This window comes from Drosophila eugracilis, unplaced genomic scaffold (genome assembly GCF_018153835.1).
Source record: "Drosophila eugracilis isolate 14026-0451.02 unplaced genomic scaffold, ASM1815383v1 contig_423, whole genome shotgun sequence".
NCBI lineage: Eukaryota > Metazoa > Arthropoda > Insecta > Diptera > Drosophilidae > Drosophila > Drosophila eugracilis.
This window is the reverse complement of record NW_024573287.1, coordinates 622,422-641,481: the sequence shown is the minus strand read 5'-3', so window position 1 is coordinate 641,481 and position 19,060 is coordinate 622,422. Positions and strand designations below refer to the sequence as shown.

Below are 19,060 nucleotides of genomic sequence, written 5' to 3'. Positions count from 1 at the left end.
TGAAGGGGAGAATGCCAGAAGATCGTTCACACACAGGACGAGAAGGACATATTTATGCGGCCATTTTGACTGACCGCATCCAGTATCCACCATCCAAACCAGCTGCGACCACGCCCTCCAATTGTTGTCCATTGACAAATGACCATTTCATATGTGAAATGGCAATTCAATTGATTTCTCTGCGCCAAACCGTTTGCAATTGAAATGAAAATAGTTCGAATATGTTCCAGCCATCGGCTCCTGACCATTTCCACCCTCTCTCCCTTCTGTAATGAGAAGTATTTCATAAAGCCGGGTCTCGGGCCACATAAATTGCTCTGTGTTTGGGCGAGAAAAACTGACAACAAATTGTCAATAACATTGACTGGGGTGCCGTTGGAAGGAGACGTTGTGAGCCAAAATGGCAACTTTGTAATGGAATTTATTGCCTAGCACAGTTCAAGTATGTCAACAGGCATAATAATAAATTTTATAGTTTAATTTGACGTGGCACACAGACTTACAGGGATGGGCCAAAAGATAAAATCGTTGATGATATTGGTTTTTCATCAATTAATAAAGTGAAAAAGGTGGTCCAATGGGTATTTGATAAGTACATCAGAAATTTACTGTCTTTAATTATAACCACACATCATTATGAGTAAAACCAGTACCCAAATGAAAAGGTGATTGTTTTTCGTTTATAAAAATGGAAAAAAAGCAGCCCACACATCAACACACATAATAAATGGCTCGTTTATCAACAAAAACGCATCGGAGGCAGGCAATTTCCTATGAAATTAATTTCCCTAATCAACAGTCGAGCAAGTCACCCAGTTAACTTAACTTTTTCTCAAAGCGAACTCATGTCAGGACCTTGTCAACCTTCCCCGGAGTGCCACTCCTTCCGGTCTTACCAATCAAGTTTATTAAATGCCTTCTGCCTGGGCTCAATTATCTTCTTGACATTTTTTCTTTTACGTTTTTTTTTTTTTGAAGGCGGCTGTGCTTTATAATTCATTCAGCTCAGTTGCTGATATGTGGAGGACTGGCTGACTGGCTGAGATGACTGCCAGCTGTGTTTGTCAGATAACAAAAGAGCTCAAGACTGGGCCATCCTTTCGCCATTGTTCATTTCTTTGGCAGAGATTCGGGCGCTCAGATATTTCCATGCGGATTCTCGGAAAATTAAGTTATGCAGATGAGTGCTGTTAGAAAAGTGTTGGCATAACTTGTTAATAAAAATATGAAAAGTGAGGACCCAAACTTGATTTAATTTTCGCCGAGCAATTACAATTCAGATGAAGCCAAATTCCCAACTCGCTCGTGTCGGATTTTCCATTTGGCCACAGCTATAAACCTAAGCCAAAAAGTAAATTTTCCATTATTTTCTTTAAGTTAAACGAACCCACAGTCGTTTGGCTTGTTCCTCCTCCATTCTGTCCCTATTCACACGGGACCACAATATAAAGAACATTTGCATAACAAAAGGCTTCTCCAGTTGCTGCACAATGCAAACATTGCTAAGTCGATTCTTAATTTTCAATTAAAATCCAATTTATGTATAGACAAAGCGCCAAAAAAGAGGTTTATCTCCCATTCTTTTTGCTAGATAAATTATAACTTGAGCGAGGAGTTAAGTTAAGTATAAAATACAAAAATTATGATTATATTATTTATAAATATAAGGAATGTTACATATTCTTAACCGCTTTGTACCATTTAGCCTTCCTTCTGAACTCAAAAGCTTGAACAAGATTTAGTTTTCTTTCCTTTCTTCCATAATAGCCCTCGGGATCCAACTTTAAAGCAAGCAACCTCAATGAATCTTCATCTGCTAAATGGAGACTAAACAAAAAGCTTATCATTGCGGAATTAAATTGCTTCTTTAGATCATCGATGACATCCGAGTAATTTTGACAAGTCCGACAAAAATGCAGCTTTTGATCCCTGTAGTAACTAGAATGCAAAGCGTGGGCTTTATTCATCCGATCATTAATAATATAATCCATGGTCTCATTAGATATTTTCAAGAATTCTTCCTGCTTGCCATCGAGCTTTAGTATAAAATTATAAAGTCGTTGAAGATAATGATTGCATTTCCGAAGACTTCTTGTTTGCAGAGTCCCCAGCTTAATGGCCCTCAGATATATTCTATTCGCTGTCAATATATCGTCCAGAGTATTAGCCTCATTGCAGGCTAACAAAAGTCTTACTAATTCAGATTCTAGTAACTCGTTTTGTAAATATTCCTTTAAAATTTGTATAAAGTTGAGACAAATTTTAATCAGATTTGCAAAACTATTGTCGGTTTTAAGGAGATCTTTGAAATACTTGAAGTCGGCACGATTACGGAATGTTGTCTGCTTTTGAAAGATCTTTTCACAGATATAGTTGACATAATGGAATCTCCATAAAGCCATAGAGGTGGCTTCATATAGAATGGCATCAGTGCCGAGAAGAGCAATCCATTCACTCGGAAACCTCCAGCGGAAGACAAGAACTGACCAGCATTCGGTACCTTCGCTGTTACCTTTATCAATATATAGCTCTGGAATGAATTTGCTTAACATTCTATCTTTCAATTCATTGAAAGCTTGAGTATTAAAAGAGCTTTTTGACTGTCCAAAAAGGTGGCCAAATATTGCGATACACTCTCTGACAAAGCTTATATCCGCAAGGAATATGTACTTGTGAAGCTGAGAAAAGAGATACTCCGGATTGGCTTTAATCTTTCGAAGGTGGATCAAGACCTCGGCAGATACTTGGAAATGCAGATCGTGAACCAGTTCATAGAGTGGTTCCTTATCGCCATATCGAAATAACTGATCAAATTTATTTTGCAATACGTTTCGAAGTTGTTTGCTATTCAGACAAGTCCCCACATTGATGCCCAAGTACTTCCGTGAGTAAACCAAAGTCTTGCCCACATTAATTACAGATTTACCAAGCTGAGGATGGAATAGCCTAGAGAAAATCTCTATAAATTGATAACGCCTCTGCCAAAAGTCTTCCATGCTTAAGTTTTCACTCTTTTTAATGAAAAACTCATCAAAATTAAAAGAAGTTAATTGACCGCTAGATAGCCAGTGAACGAGTCTAATTTGGAATGGTTGGCTTACCACTCTTAACCACTTTAGCAATAAGTACCTTTGAGATCCAAATCTTTGGCCTAATTCTTCATAAAGTGAAATCAAAATTGATTTTTCATTTTGCATTCTTTTAAGCACACCCAAAAGCCACTGATATTGCATCAGAAAGCTACGAGTTTTTCGGTACAAACAAAGGAGACTACTAGGATTCCTTTTCTGAATGTTATAGAACTGATGAAAATTCAGGAGGTACTTTTGCAAGCACTTTTTAAGAGCAGCACCAGTTTCTCCCTTTTGTTCAATAATTGTCAGATATCTCCTCAGCTCTCGATAGATGTATCCCAAGTGGCCGAGGGTCAGCAGCAAATAAGAATCACTAATGCTATCCTGATGCTGAGGTGAACGTAAATGAAGCCGGCCAGTCAAGGATGACATCTTTAAGTGTGGCGACCCGTATCCCATTATCCCGTGGAGGGCATCAGTGAATCGAGACTCTGGAGATAGATCCTGATCACCCTTATCCCTCAATATCCAACGCAACGACTCATATGCGCGGTTCTCCTGCGCAGTGAGCAAGTGCTGGAACTTACATGTACCCACTATAGCTACCCATTCAGGGAAACTTATATGCTCGGTGGCGTCCGTCTTAATGCGTATCAGAATCTTGCTTAATCGTAACTGAATCGAGGATATATTGAAGTCTGCGCAACTTCCCCTTTGGCCTATGACCTCAAAAAATTGATCCAACTGTTCATAGAAATCGGGAGCATTGGGATCATTAGGAAACCATTTGTATGCCGCATTCGATTTGAATGTTTTAATAATAACACGAGGAGCTGCTATAATGTGACGCTGATGCTCCCATTGGGGATGATCTCTGCACTTTATCCTTCTTATAGTCAAGCCTTCAGATAAATATTCATTTACCTTCTGTGAGTATTTTACTTTAATGTCACATTGCTTGCATAAATTAGGGATGCCATCACTTTCCTCAGCTAGTGGTAAAGTTAAAGAAGTTTCACTTCGCATGCTCGATTGGGACCCAAATGTATCCGTATCGTTACTTAAGTTGAGCTCAGATATTTCAAAGGTTCCATTACTGTCAGTTAAAGAGCTCCTTAAAGTTTTTGACTCAGATCGTTTCCTTAGTAAAATATCAGAAGCACTTTTTAAAGTCAATTCCGATAGGGACTTATCCACTTCCCTTAAAATATTGAACTTAATGTCATTAACCGTTTTTGAAATTTGAGTTAATATTGGTGATATCCTTTCCTGATTGTCTTGTTCGTCAACATTTTCATTAAGAGGGGGTGCTAGCATACAACTCAGACTAGAGCATTCTAGATTAGATATGCTAGTTCCTAAGTAACATGACGATACTAAGTCCTCCTCTGTGAGAGAATCTTCTTCCTCATGGCTTGTGTCTTTATTAGTAGATTTGTCAATAAGGTTTATTCTTCCTGAAAACGCAGACACAAACTTATCCACCTCCTTTAATACATGTAGTTTTACATAACTACTAGTTTGTGTAATTTGACTCAATATGGGTGAAATCATTTCCTGATTTTGCTCAAGTTTATCAGGGACTAAATTATCATTGACCAAGTTACATTCATCAGATTTATATAAGCTTAAATTAGGCGAAGGTAAATTTATATTCACCGGTTCATCTTCAACAGCATTTAAATTACCATCCTTCTTAAGATTTCTTTCCATACTAAAACTGATTCCTGAAATAACTGACAAAGACTTTTCGGTTTCTTTTAAGACATTAAGCTTAACATCACTAAATGTTTGTGAAATTCGATCTAATATAGGTGAAAGCATTTGTTGATCATCCTGTTCAGCGTAAAGTTCTTTTGATTTATCTGAAGTTGACTTATAGCTCAGATCATCTTTTACCAAGCAATCATCCTTAATAGTTGACACTTCTAAAGCCGTTTTTAACTCTTTATAGTCATTACTATTAACTGATTTTATGTCATCTACGTTAATCAAATTTTCTGAATATACCGGCAAGGACTTATCCAACTTCTTAGCGAACGAATCTTTTGATTTATATGGTTTTAACTTAAAGTTCAAATCATCGATCAAATCATCTTCCAGAGATAGTGCAATGGTTAGCTTTCCTGAAGATGGCATAAAGTCTTCCTGGTGTTCATTGTAGCTTTTAACTGGTTTTGGGGAACCCACCTTATCCAAATCTTTACAGTTTTCCTTCTTATCAATGCTTTTTTCAGTGGAATGGTTTTTATCTAAACACAATGGTGGGGATCCATCCAACTTCTTTGTCGTTCTTAAAACTGGGGAAAGGCTTTTCTGATCATCTTGCGTACAAATAGTTCCATTCAATTTTTCTGGACTTAATTTTAAGCCCGAATTTTTTAAAAACACTTTACTGGGTGATATTAAACGACGAAGCTCATCAGTAAATTTTGAATTTTTTACACTGATTTTCGTTTTATCCTTAAATATTTTTTCTACGGACAATTTTCTTTGTGAATTAATGGTGCTTATAGTTTGATTTTCTTCCTCTGTTTCTAAATCACTTTCCGAAAAGATCCATTTTTCATCTGAAATAGTAGTATCTTCAGTAGATGTTTTGGTTGATATCAAAACTTGGGAATCGTTTTTTTCTGTTACTTCAGTTACAGTATTTAGTTTATTCTGAAAGTCATCAAATAAATAAATCATCTTTTTTAAGTTAAAAGGAGAATGTTTTTCGGATTTCGCTGTTGATGCTTGAAAAACATAAAGGAAGGTTCCTCAACGTTTAGGTCTTTCGCTAAAATACCTATCTCTACTTGGTACAGTATCTAAGTCATGGACGAGTTTTCTTAGAAACATTAATTTTATCATCTATAGATTCAACTCCAGATTTATCATTTATCACGTCATTCGAGGCCTTTCCTTGATCTTTACTTGAAACTTTTATAGAATTACAATTAGTAGAGGAAACATTTCGAACTGGAATACGGGTTTCAAGAAAATGTTTCTTAGAAGGACTTAGTGTTTCGATTTTAGGAACTATTTTGAAGATTATGCCTTTTTCCTGACAGTTATTAGAAGTTTCCAAACTTTCTTCTTGACTAGTACTCACAGAGAGTTCTTTCTCAATTCTGATACCTTTTGAACGACAAATAGTCATAGCTGAACAAACCATAATAAATTTGTAATCTTCAATTTGCAATGTATCAATATGCACACTGCTCGATTCCAATTTTGTACTTATATTTTCTTTAGATAAAATTTCGTTTGCTGGTAAATGATTTTCCTTACTTAAACATTTATCAATAGGAATGTTTTTAATTGAGTATTGACTGGGCTCTTTCAATTTAAAATAAACCGTAGTAAGGGAGTCTAAGGAACTTTCTCCGCTCAGGCTTTCCTCAGATGCGATTTCATTCACAGGATATATGATTTCCTCACTTAAGTCCTGACAACTTGCCTTTTTAGATTCCAAATAAATACTTATGAGGGAAGAACTTCTGAAGAACTTTCGTGGACATCTGGAGACCCATTAAGGCGATGCAATATATTTTTAACCTGAAGATGCATCCGATCTATGAGTTCCACTCGATGGGTAAACGAGTTCCTACGCCCCTTAAGTTTTGGATAGACGGAATCGAAGAGTTCAAAGCAAAGATAAAGAAACTCGTATCTCCTTTTCTCATCCGTTTCTACTTCCACCAGCTCCTTGTAGAGACGCATAAAAAGATCTCCCCGAGTCTCGTGAAGAGTGTGCTCCTCAGGATCCGTACCATTCTGCAGTTGTTCGAATCGCATCCGGAAACCGTTAAGCAAAACCAACTCGAATGGATTTTCCTCAGATGTATTGTTTTCGGTTAGGAATTTCACAGATTTTTCCGCATCGTGGTCGAAGTTACCCATACTAACACTCAGTTCCCAAATAGCCATATATAGATCATAGCCGTTATGATCACCGTTAGAAGGAACGGCAGTCACTTTAGTATGTAAAGAAATTTTCGATGAGTGTTCCTTGTCCATTTTCAATATAAAATAATTATCTGAGAAAATAGTAAGCAACGTGCACTTAAAGATAGTTTCATTGATTAGTGATATCTTACCTTAAAATAATATAAAGTTTCTGAACATTTTTTATTACAAAATTTGTTATAACAACCGAAAAATTTGTTCTATATCTGGCTAACAAGTTTCTCAGTGCTATTCATGTGCCTAATCAAACGAATGAGATTTTAGCCATGCTTCTATTTCACATCCGATTCCACCTGCACTATTCACAATAATTAACCCATAAATCTGTCACAAGATTGTCGACAAGTACGAAAAACTAAACCAAGCCATTCAGCAAAAATTGCGATGCCTGTGCACCTTTTTGCCACAACCTTTTGCAACTCCCTGCCAACTTTTCATTCATTACATAGCTCTCAACGCGCCGCGAATCTCGAGCTTCGGGAGTTTGGTTGCTTGGTGGGCGTGGGAAATGTATGACGCTACTTTTAACCTCAGACCGTAAAAAGTTTTTGGGCTACAGCGAAAGGAAACTATGCAAAGATAAGTGAAAAAGATTATATATGCATTGTACTAAAATTTACCGCCGACATGAGTGAAGTTAGCGAGGAGAAGAACAGCCGAACAACTCTTGCACAAAATGCCACGAAATTTACGTGCAGGCAAGTCAAACGTAACGCAACCGGAACCGGAAAGAGCCATTTAAAAAGGCTGGGCTGGAAAAAAATTCTATCTAAAAGAAGTGGTTTCTTTTTTTTTCTGGCAACAGGCCGCTCTCATCCTGGCCGGAATTTCAAATGACAAAGGCAACAGGCTTTCGGGTCAAGCGTAGAACATTTATTTTGCATATTCGTGTGAAGAAAATTGGTTGCAGAATCCAAAGAGCAGGCGAGTTTATAAAGTGAATTTCTTGAATAATGCGAGAACTGTTGCGTTGAAAACTGGAAGAAATGTAAAATTAAATTGGGCTTGGAATTTATTTTTTTGGTGGCCTAAATCTTTATTTAAAAGTGGGTTTTAAAGTGTTAAGCCTTTACAAGTTGCATTCGAAACTATCCCAAAAATATACTCTACTCCTAAACCCGCATCATTGACCTACTAATGATACAAAACAGCCAGGCAAAACATCCCTTTCTCGAATTTATCTCTTGTCCACTTTTTATACATCGCCGGATTGGCTCTATATACTGCCATCCGACAGATTCAATGGACAGTGCACAATAGAGTCGTTCTGCCTAACAAACCCAACTTGTCCGATTGTGAACTATAACCAGGGACTCACTTATGTTGTAGTTACCGATTCATGTGCATGTTGAACAAACGACTTCACTGAACAATGCAAATAATTGTCAAACTTAGCTGGGCACAAAGAAAGTCAGCTATAGACGAAGCAGCATAAAAACTAAAGCCAACCCCTTGCAATGAACGGAAGCATATGATTTTTATAGCTTGCCTGCAGGCATTGTGCAAAGTTGTTGGAAATCAAGAGGGAATATACTGAGAGAAAAAATGGCAATCGAAATTCAAATAATAATGCAATATTTTTGAGGTTTTTAAATATTTACCAAATTGTAATTCAAGACCGAATTCAGTATAATATATGAATGAATTATTAATTATTTTTAATTCTTTCTTGTTCAGTGTAAAAATCGTAATACTGCAGGGGGACTGAGAAGAAAGCTCCGCTGATTGTCTCAGAGAATCCGAAATGGCGGAGGTAAAGTCGGATGGAAGGCATTCAAACGTGCTAAGCGGCGCTTTAATCGCGCACAAACACGGATTTGGAATGGGGAATGTGCAGGACAAATCGACAAGTGCCACAAGTAGAATCCAAACAGGATTCAGCGACAGAAGAAGAGAAAAAAAGGTGCACATTGTTAGCCCTTCGTCCCCTGTCATTGGCTTTTCACATTTCAATGAGCCCAGGGCTTCCACCAGGAGCAGGAGTCACTGCCTCCATTCCGACGAACAATGAAAGTCAATAAATTTGATTTGACATTTCCTTAAGAGACGCCCCACAGTTTTTTGCGCTGATTTGGCACATTTTCTCCCCGCCGGATTGTTTGCCGCCGCCAACGGGCTGCAATTGTAATTTTATTATTATGCCTGACAAAATGTCACACATTCTGTTTTTTAATGATCTGGGCGTTCTGTGAGCCATGTTTTTATCAATTGGTACAAGAGGATGAGAGTCTTGTCGAGACTTTGGAAAATTAAACCGGATGTAAGCTGGTACTTAAATCTGCTTAACGTTCAAAGTGCAATATAAATTTTGACCTGCAGTCTTCTTTTGCAATGAACCCATTGCGACGTCTCCGATGCATCGCTTGCAATATATTTTAGCATACTTTTAGGCATTTATTTCAGCTAACTTTAACAAAAAGATACATACAATAGTAAGTTCCAATTATTTCCAATAGCACGGGGTTTGGTGTATAAATATATTAGCTTATGCAACAGCATCCCTTGTAGACTAGTGCTCCTCGGACTCCGACTAATATTGAACTGCACACCACACAAAATTAATCATCAATTTCTGGATTCTGGCCGGTGTGCAATACGAAATTTATGTATTCCAGCAAGCTTGCGATAATTGAGACTGGAAACTGCAATTGCTGCATTAGCTAACCAGGAAATTAATTTACAGCAACTACCAAGCTCTGATTGCCAAACATCTCCGGATATCTGCGTCGACTATGGATCCGGTCTAGTTTGTATTTACCGAGCACTTACTGAGTGTTAAGTGCGCTTAAAGAATCAAAAATACCGGCTTAGTACACTAATTCTAATTAAAATCATACAACAGACGAGCACTTGTGGCAATTAGAGAAGCAGAAAGACAAGGGTTAGTAGCAATTACGTGCCACACTTTAAGCGTCATTTTATGGCAGACATTGAGAGTCATCTCATATCCCATGTTTATGGCATAAGCTGCTGCTTAAATGGAACACATCCTCCATGGCTCCCTAATCCTTTTAGGACATTCAGCAGCAGACATACAAAATTTAAAACGTTCTCCGTCTGTTGCTTGTAATTACATTGTAATTGCAACTGGATGTCATCTTTCGTATATTCTACTTGCAACTGCAGGTTGCAACGAAATTTAATGCTTATTACATTTTGGTATTTAATAAGAAAGGTGAGTACTGAGAATGGGTATGTCAATTAAGGGAAGTGGTTTGCTTTTCAAAAGTATTTAAATTTAAATTCATATTCTTGTTATAACTTTTTAAGCTTTTAGAAAAGACAATTAAACCTAAAACAAACAAAGTTCTTTAAGCCATATTAAACAAACCTTAAGGGTATTTAAAGATTGTTGCATTGCATTGACAAACTGCCTTTGATGTTTGGCATATTTCGAATTATATCAGCAGAATTTGGAATTAGGCTTATTAGTAGACCTACGGACATTATCCTTCGATACAATTTAGGCATTAAGCCTTTCGGCAAATTGCATAAAATTAAATTGCAATTTACTCAAGAGGCTAACAATTCGAATGCAGAAATATGCACACACGAACGACACATGAAGTTTGTTTTGTTTTGTGGCCAACTGAGTTATTATGACGTTGTTTTGGCATTCGAGTGCGGGCTAAATATGTGAAAATTGTGTGCTCATTTGTGGTTAATTTAATGCATATATGAAAGACGAAATATCCGGGATTTTGTAACCAAATGTTGATTTAATTGGCTTAGGAACGGCAAAGGAGTAAGCTTACACAATCGTTATTTATTATAAACAATATGGGTTGGAAAAAATTTGTACAATAGCATGAACAGCTTGGTGTGGCCACCCACTTTAGATTAAAATTCTCTGTGCGATGGCAACTCTTTCATTTCTTTGGCCACGCAGCAAATTAAAAAATTGTGCAACAATTGAAAGCACTCAAAAAGCAGGGAACATCAGCAGAAAAAAGCTGAGAAATTGTCAAGAAAATGCAGCGATGTTCATGCCACTTACAGAACGCCGGACTGGAGCAGCCAAGACAACGACCAAAGTGCGACAAGAAATTAGAAAAGGAAACCAAAAGAAAATAGTATTTCTGCCACTCGACGATGAGGTACTCAGCAATTTAAGTAAATTTCTTTGCTCTTCGCTCAGCATTAAGATTTTCCAGCATAATATTGAACCTTTATGACAGAAATGGTATATGTTAGCTTCCCAATTTTGATAAATATTGTAAAGAAATTAAATGTTTATTTTACCCTTAGAAACTTTTGGACAAAATACAACATACCCCCTTAATCCACTAATGCGGGGTACTAAAAAAGGGAAAAATTGGAATAGAAAGCCAGCCAGCAAATGCCAAGAAACACAATGAGATGAGCAAGCTGTCCTAGCTGGATGGTAGAACCAAGGAACCAACAAGGTGCCAGGAGAAAGAGGTGTAAGCCATGTTCGGAAGGACTACCAACCGGATCGGTGTCGGTGGCACGTGCAACACTTGCCACAGTAATTGATAGCACGCTAGAGTGATTCGTAGTGCAATTCAAGGCAGCTTTTGCCTTTTTGCACCGCTGCACGACAAATTTATTTGTTATATGTATTTTCGTTTTACTTATTTTCATTGTTGTTTATGTGAGATTAGGGCCTAGAGTATCTTTTTAAAGAAAGAACTTTACAAGAATACAGTTTTATATAACAAATAGTCTGAAGGTTTCAGACCATTTGACTTGCTTAAGGATATCTATCACATGATTACCGCAGTGCCAAGGGAAATATATCTTGACCGTTGGTGGAGCAGTTTATGATGATGATGACGAGACACTGATTACGATCAGCTCCATTGTTGTGTGCACAATCAAGTGCGCATGAATAATTCCCCTCTCCCCTCCGCAAGCAAATCCGCTATGAATTACACACACTTACGTCAACATTCCACATTCCACATCCAGAGCATCCTACTACTTTGGCTTTTGGCATACTTTTTCCTTCATTTTTTTATGACTGCATACTGGCTGAGATAGAGGAAAGCTGGATGTGATTTACCGTCAACATCTTGGCAATGGAAATCATCAGAAAGACTAAAAAGACTAAAAGAAAATAAAATAAGAAAAAAATAAGACCAATTTGAAATCACAGATAAGATGAATCAATAAATTATAAAGTTTTCAAAAAAGAATTCATTTTTGGTCAAAAAATTTTATAATTTCCTATTTTTATATCACATCAAAACACCTTTTTAATAGCTCTTCATAACTTGATTTTTCAGTGCAAACGACAAGCCATTGTCTTTGCGTTTAGAGTGCACAAATCTATTTTAATATTTTCTTATTTGCCACTGACATTTAGGAAAAAATCACATAAATTGCTGCACACAGCCTTTTTGCCTCCAAAATGTGGAAGGGGGAGGATTTGAGCTGCGGAGTGGAAATGTCGACTACCTTAGGAGTTCCTTGGCGGAATTTACCCAGGGAGTACGACGCCACTAAAAAGATTTTTCCCTCTACTATTATTCCCACGTACTTAAATTTCTTTTTTTTTTTTCGTCCTGTCAGAGCTTCCATATTCACACACACACTCTCTCAGACTGACACAATCGCAAGGATATAACAACGACGATGACGTCGACTGAGAGATATGCAGAGATATAAAGCAATTTTCTACGTAAATACTTTGTAATGGATTTAGTAAGTAGTAAAGTATGACGCGTTTGCCATCTAGAGCATGTCGGCATATATCTGTATTTTTATGTGTGTGTTCTGCCAAAGCTCTAGATTGTGTATGTGTGTGTGTGTGATAGCCATGTTTGATATTGTAAATCTCAGCATATATATTTTTGCGCATCATATAATTGATGAAAAAGTATTACAGCGATTTTCAGCGGCATTTTGTTGTTGCATACTTATGTGCGCAGACAGTAATGCCTTCGTGTGTGCCTTTCATATAGCCTTAGTAAATGGAGCGTAGTGAGTGAATTATATTTAATGCTTTGTGTAATTTAAATATAATAAAACCTCGTACATCTTTTTCTTTTTTATCATATATATGTTTTCCCTCGCCGACAGCCAGAAATAAGTACAAAGTATGCAAACACACCCAGAGACAGTCAGACAAATAATAATTTTACATACTTTGGCAGACATATAACGCAGTCGTAAAATGTATTATGCTTATGCTTTTCCACACAGTTGAGTGTGTTGCGCCAAAGAATATGTCATAATTTTTAAGTGCCGTATGTATGCTAAGTCGTATATATAATATGGATCTTTCATTGACAAACGGTTGGCAAGTAAGTTGATAAACAACTGGAAATAAATTGTATTCATAATTATTTAAGCGGCTTACAAATTAACAATGACCCTTGAAATTGGCACAATCCTATATTTTTTCCATGTTTGCTTTTTTAATTCAAATCCTTGCAAAGCTATCAAAAGATATATAAATTGTAAATGGTTTTAGACTCCATATAGTGAATGTCTCTTGCTAGATTTTCATTCTAAATGAATTCTTTTTAGTTTATTCCACATTTTATTGGCTTTCGAAATGGAACAATGAATGAAACGGTCCTCCAAAAACAATCGGTTAGCCAAAATTTGTTCACCTACAACTTGATTAAAAAACCACAATAACCCCCATACAACACAAATACATATAAAAAAGTCGGAAAACGTGGAAAAAAGAGGTAAAACCCCTCAATGAGCATTGGATTGAGGATTGCGGGTTACACAAAACAGTACCAATATGATGCCACCGACATGTTGTGACAAGGAGGTCAGCCACAGGGTAATTTAAATGAAATGAACAACAAATGCACTCGCACTCGTAAAAGGAAAACAAAGCCATATCCACTCCGCATGCGACATGTGCCGCAAATGTTGGCCAAAAATAAATAGCTGCTGTAAATTCCATTGAGAAACTGGGATACAGTATCGTATATATATTGGCAAGGGGCAACCAGTTGGCCAGTTTGATTCCCGATGATTGGGGTGCCAATACTCGCTTCACATATTGGTCTTCAAATTGCTCATCGACTGTTATAAAAAAAAAAGCGAAGAGAATTGGAAAAACGGATGAAGGGGTCAAGTTTTTATGGCGCTAACAAATTGCTTTTTATAACACAATTTGCGTTGAGAACCAAACAATAATACTCAACCATTTGTTTTCGGCGAGTGAAAGATTACCCGTTTTTCCCCCATTGAAATGGAATGACCCGGTTATAACTTAACAATTTAAAGCTTTTAAAAGATTTATAATAATAAACATTTTAAGCTTTAAATACATTAATATTACAAAGATAAAAAAATGTAAAGAAAAGCACGAATTGTAATCGATTTTTATATAAATTTAGCCGTGTAAAGATAATACAGTGGAAATGCCTGGCAAAATTTTCATTTCGCTGCACACACTTTATCGGACCTTGGCAATGCCATTTTCCTTAGAGCTGCCGGCTGTGTGCTCTTTCTATTATAAATAACAAATCCCTAAATACACCACTCAAAATTCAATTAAAACTCTCGAAGCGCCAGCTCCGGCAGATTTCGTAAGCCCCACAGCCACAAATCCATAGGGGAAATCGGTGTCGGGTGTTTGGGAATGTGATGTTGCCTGGGGGAGAATAACAAAAATCTCCTTTTCTGTTTCGTTTCCCTTCCCCTCCAAAAAAAAGGAGAAGAAACAACAACCATTGAGTGGTTTTGCATTTTTCTGAATTTTTTCTTTTTTAATTTTTTTGTTTTTATAGCAAATATTTATCAACCGTCGTGAGAGGTAAATCGCTGCCTACACTAAGGCAATAAAAATATCGCCATTGGGCATCGTCGTCGACCGGCACTTAGCATAAATTGGAACAATCATTTTCCCTGCTTATCGCCAGTGGACAGAGCTTATTGCCAATAAAAGAAATTAAAATGGAAACGAGAAAATAACACCAGGTTTAGTGGTTTACCGAGGCGAAAGCTCAAACTTTGCTCATTTCTTCGTCAAATTTGGCAAGCTGCAGTTTTTGGGGAAAAGCGAAAAAGGAGTCTTTGGCTAAGTTTTCCAAAAGCTATGTATTTTTGGGTTCCAACAGTTGCACATGTCTGCAGCGGCATACAAATGTCATTAGGGGAGGCAGCAAGCCAAAGAAAAGTTATGGTTGGATTTAGTTAGAGATGAGATCGTGAGTTACTACTGAGTATTATCGTTTATACACTATTCATTTTTGGCAAAAAGCTTGATTTTGATTAAATTAAAAGGTGGATTAATAAATTTTATGATGGATAACTGGATGGCTTGAAGGGTCATAGATTAAATTCCTTTTAAACATTTAATTCAGCCCCCTGTTTAGCACTAGCAACCATCTCTAGCGATTGTCCTTTCCTGTTGGCCAGTTGGCGACGTTGTTTGAGCCATTGCTAGCAGCTGTTTCCCCTGCTGGTTTTTTGTGGGCCTGTTAAGTATGCAGTTTTTTCACCCACAGGGGTCTCTTTGGCCCCTCAAAGCCCCCCTCAGTTCAGAGTGTGCGTGTTAAATGTGTGCGATTTGTCGTGGCAGCTCTTTAATGGCCAATGGGTGGTGGGTGTTGAGTGTCCCGTTATGCTTATGGGTTTTGCATGGCGGCACGTGTGGGGCATGCAGATGGTCGACGACGCAAGAGGGGTGGATGGACTTCCGGGGACTGCTCATTCGGTCCCTGGCCACCGCAAAACTAAAATTGAACAAATTCCTGACAAATTGGAATTTGGTTTAGTTTTTTTTCTCGGCCCTTTCTTGTGCCAGCGAAATTTCCTCACATTTTTCTTGTTTTCCTTTTTGCAGCTTGTTTTTTGTGTGTGTGAGAGTGACTGAGCTCTCTGCTATTGTTTCTACAACATTGCCACGCAAGATTTCCCCACAAATATGCGCTTGGCCATTATGATTATTTCTACATTGCCCGCTCGTCCTCTTGAAAAATGACACTTTACAACACTTGTAATTTGTTCGGTTTTCTAGGAGTTTTTTGTCTCGGAACGGTCAACATGTCCTAGAGTGGGTGGATTATTTGCTTTTTGGGGTCACCAGAAAGAAGAGGAGCTGGAGTCAATGTGTTTTGGTGCTGGCAATTTTGATGTTTTTGAAGAATATAGATATAGGTTTCCTATTGAATTTTTTTAAGTAGCCCTTAACTGAATCAATGCTTTAAAGTTCCCCCTTTTTTGTCATATATTTTGAAAGTCCAACCGGTTTTCCTAATAAACCAATTTGCTATTTAGGGAGTGAGTTTAGTAAGTGTAACTTGATTACCATCATAAGGCCAGCAATCCAGGTGACCGCAATTTAATCAGCGTGCAAACAATCGCTACTCACTGGCCAAAAACAAACCACAAAACCCAAATGTTTATTATTTAGCATTCAAATTAAATTCATTATTTATAGATTTTGGATTAAAACAAAAAGTCACTGCCGAAACGTTTGCAAAAGAACTAATTTGAATTACATCAAATGCTTAAAATCAAAAGAGAAACTAATTTTGGTGGTTATTTAGGGGGGCTGTTGTTAAATTATTAAAATGAATGCAAATTGCATTTCACTCAACCGAAATGTTATGAATTGTCGAAACCCAAATTGATTTTAAACTCATTTGATACTCATAATTAGGTGCAAAAACTACATTTTTAAACTCTGACATTTGGGGTACTTGAGCTTTTGAATTAATTAGCAAACAAAATGAGAAGTTAATAATTAATAACATTAATATAAACTAAATAATATCTATATATATTTACTTCAAAATATTTTAAATATATATATAAAAAAACTTAAGCAGTTACATTGCCATCACCATAACAAAACAAATCCATTATCATCGTTTTGATGTTCGTAGTGCAATGTTAATTTCAACATTTCTAAAAAAGTCACGACTCAAAGCAGTTTTGGAATCGGTCTCTGATGGGCATATACCCATCTCTCTCTGACTGAGCCCACACTTAACTAATTAAAAAACCATATTTAATTTTTCCTAACTGGTGAACTTTTTCCATTCGATCAATAGACCTTAATGAAATCGAATTCGAAAAAGAAGAGAAATAAGAAACTAAAGTGTTAGATATGGGTAGAGTATGGGATATATATCTATATATATAAATGCTGCAACACGTTGTGACCGTTATTATGAACAGACAAGGGGCATTATTAAGTCACGTAGCATCGTGTGTAGCTGTGACATTTTCTTCAATTATCGTACTTATAGTTTCCTTTCGCGTTTTGTTGACTACTTTTCTTACTTTCCTGCTTTTCCTTTACTTGACGTCTTTTTTTCAGCACTTTTTTGCCGTCTTTCGGCTTAAATGAATTGTGGCTAAAATACGTGGTTAGGTCAACTTGATGACTCCGCTGAAGACGAGGCTTAAGCAATATTAGAGGTCATGGGGTGAAGTGCTCTTGGCTTGTCCATAACTAGTGGGGTTTCTTTCAGAAATTTTTATAGTTTTACTAATAAATGGTTTAAATTTAAATCAAAATAAAGTTCTTTCTAACGTAACTAAGTTAATATATCAAATAATTTTAAAGTTTTAATGATTACAAGCTTTAAATTTTTCGCGTTTGGGTAGCTTAATCTAAGAACAATAATTTAAATGGCATTTCTAAACAAATATAGCCACCAAACCAAGTTCAAGTTGAAAAATTAGGTATATATCTCAAAGCATATTGAAGACCATTAAAAATTTGAACACGCGCTGGTTATAAAACAAATAAACCATTTATGTCAAATCAAAATTTACGAATATTTTAGTCAGTGAGCGTTGTTTGCGTTGCGAGTGCGGATCGTCAGCGGATTAATTGTGAAAATAGTGAAACATCTGAAAAGCCTAGTGGTACAAAAATTAAAATCACATACCTTTGGACTTTTTGTTCAAAATTTATAGCCTAAAATGCTGTTCCTCACCGCCCGAGTCGATCACACGGCGGAGCAGATCTTCAAAATCAAGCAACTCAGGCAACTGGTGGAAAGTAAGCAAAAAAGCTGCATTAATAAGTGAGAAAATAACTTTAAAAAACATAAAAAATAAACACTTTTAGAGTGCGAGGATCTAAGAGTTGGCACAGAGGACACCCTGCTGACCAAGTTCCTGCATTACACACGTTGGGATACAATCAAGGCCTACCAGGCCATCCATGCCTACTATGACTTCAAGAGGCGTCATCCCACCTGGGTGGCCCGCCATCCCATCGAGCACTACCGTCAGCTGTTTTATGGCACCCACTGTCGCTATGTAATGCCCCAGGTGGATCGCAATGGACGGGTTCTGGTCATCTTTAAGACGGTGGATGGGTTCCAGACCTATCCTGACTATCTGCAGAGTCTCGTCGAGATGGACGATTTGATCTTTGAGTCCCTTTTACTTTTGCCCCGAGTCCAGGAAAACGGCATCACGGTCATCTGCGATCTCCAAGGGTGGGTCAAATAATATTAAGAAAACTTAGAGAAGTCCAAAGATTTAGTTCCTTCCTAAACTAAAAACATAAATATTAATTTTTAGGATGATATTAATATATTTTCAAGTTTTTTAAAGTTTTTATTTATGTTTTTCTCAGAACAACGAGGAATTTTTTGCGACAGTTTTCGCCAGCTTTTATGAAGGTGGTAAACGAGAAAAACGGAGTCCTGCCCTTTAGCCAGCGAATTGTCCACATTATCCAGCGAGGATTCCTGATGCACGTGACCTCCACGCTTTTTATGCCCTTCATGAACAAGGAATTTAAGGAAAGGGTACGAACTTTTCATTGAATGAATTTGAATTGATAAATATTAATAGATTTTCTTTGAAGATCTTCACTCACGATGGACGCCAATTGAGTAAACTGCGTGAAATGGTTGGCTATGAAAGTTTGCCGGCGGAATATGGAGGTCCTGCCACAAATGTTCTGGACACGAATTTGATTTTCAATCATTTAAGTCAAAACGCAGAGTACCTGCAAAAGCTGCAGACTTATGGGAAGCTATAGTGAAATATAAGAACATATTTTGTTGACTATTTAATCAGGATTTTGCACATCAACTAAATATATTACTTAATTTTATACCAAACTT

General features: G+C 37.0%; 2 protein-coding genes across 2 annotated transcripts; one reads left to right on the top strand and one right to left on the bottom strand.

The window, feature by feature from the left end:
- Window positions 1-1,028: 1,028 nt before the first annotated feature.
- LOC108105198 (gamma-tubulin complex component 3) lies at window positions 1,029-4,457 on the bottom strand. The gene is made up of 2 exons (XM_017211651.2): window positions 1,392-4,457; window positions 1,029-1,339 (listed from the first exon to the last, which is right to left on the bottom strand). Exon 1 carries the CDS (start codon window positions 4,389-4,391, stop codon window positions 1,674-1,676), a length of 2,718 nt encoding a protein of 905 aa, XP_017067140.2. The 5' UTR covers window positions 4,392-4,457; the 3' UTR covers window positions 1,029-1,339; window positions 1,392-1,673.
- A 13,336-nt stretch (window positions 4,458-17,793) lies between these two features.
- On the top strand, window positions 17,794-19,057 carry LOC108105144. Its single transcript, XM_017211578.2, has 4 exons — window positions 17,794-17,979; window positions 18,049-18,424; window positions 18,565-18,739; window positions 18,799-19,057. The coding sequence occupies exons 1-4, from the start codon at window positions 17,901-17,903 to the stop codon at window positions 18,973-18,975; spliced, it is 807 nt and encodes a 268-aa protein (XP_017067067.1). The 5' UTR covers window positions 17,794-17,900; the 3' UTR covers window positions 18,976-19,057.
- The last annotated feature ends 3 nt before the right edge of the window (window positions 19,058-19,060 follow it).

What these genes read in the sequence shown, in the direction of transcription:
- LOC108105198 (XM_017211651.2), bottom strand. Translation starts at nt 4,391, where the DNA reads ATGCTAGCACCCCCTCTTAATGAAAATGTTGACGAACAAGACAATCAG.
- LOC108105144 (XM_017211578.2), top strand. Translation starts at nt 17,901, where the DNA reads ATGCTGTTCCTCACCGCCCGAGTCGATCACACGGCGGAGCAGATCTTC. An exon ending in ACTCAGGCAACTGGTGGAAA is followed by an intron (nt 17,980 to 18,048) that starts GTAAGCAAAAAA and finishes AAACACTTTTAG; the next exon opens with AGTGCGAGGATCTAAGAGTT. An exon ending in ACAAGGAATTTAAGGAAAGG is followed by an intron (nt 18,740 to 18,798) that starts GTACGAACTTTT and finishes TTTTCTTTGAAG; the next exon opens with ATCTTCACTCACGATGGACG.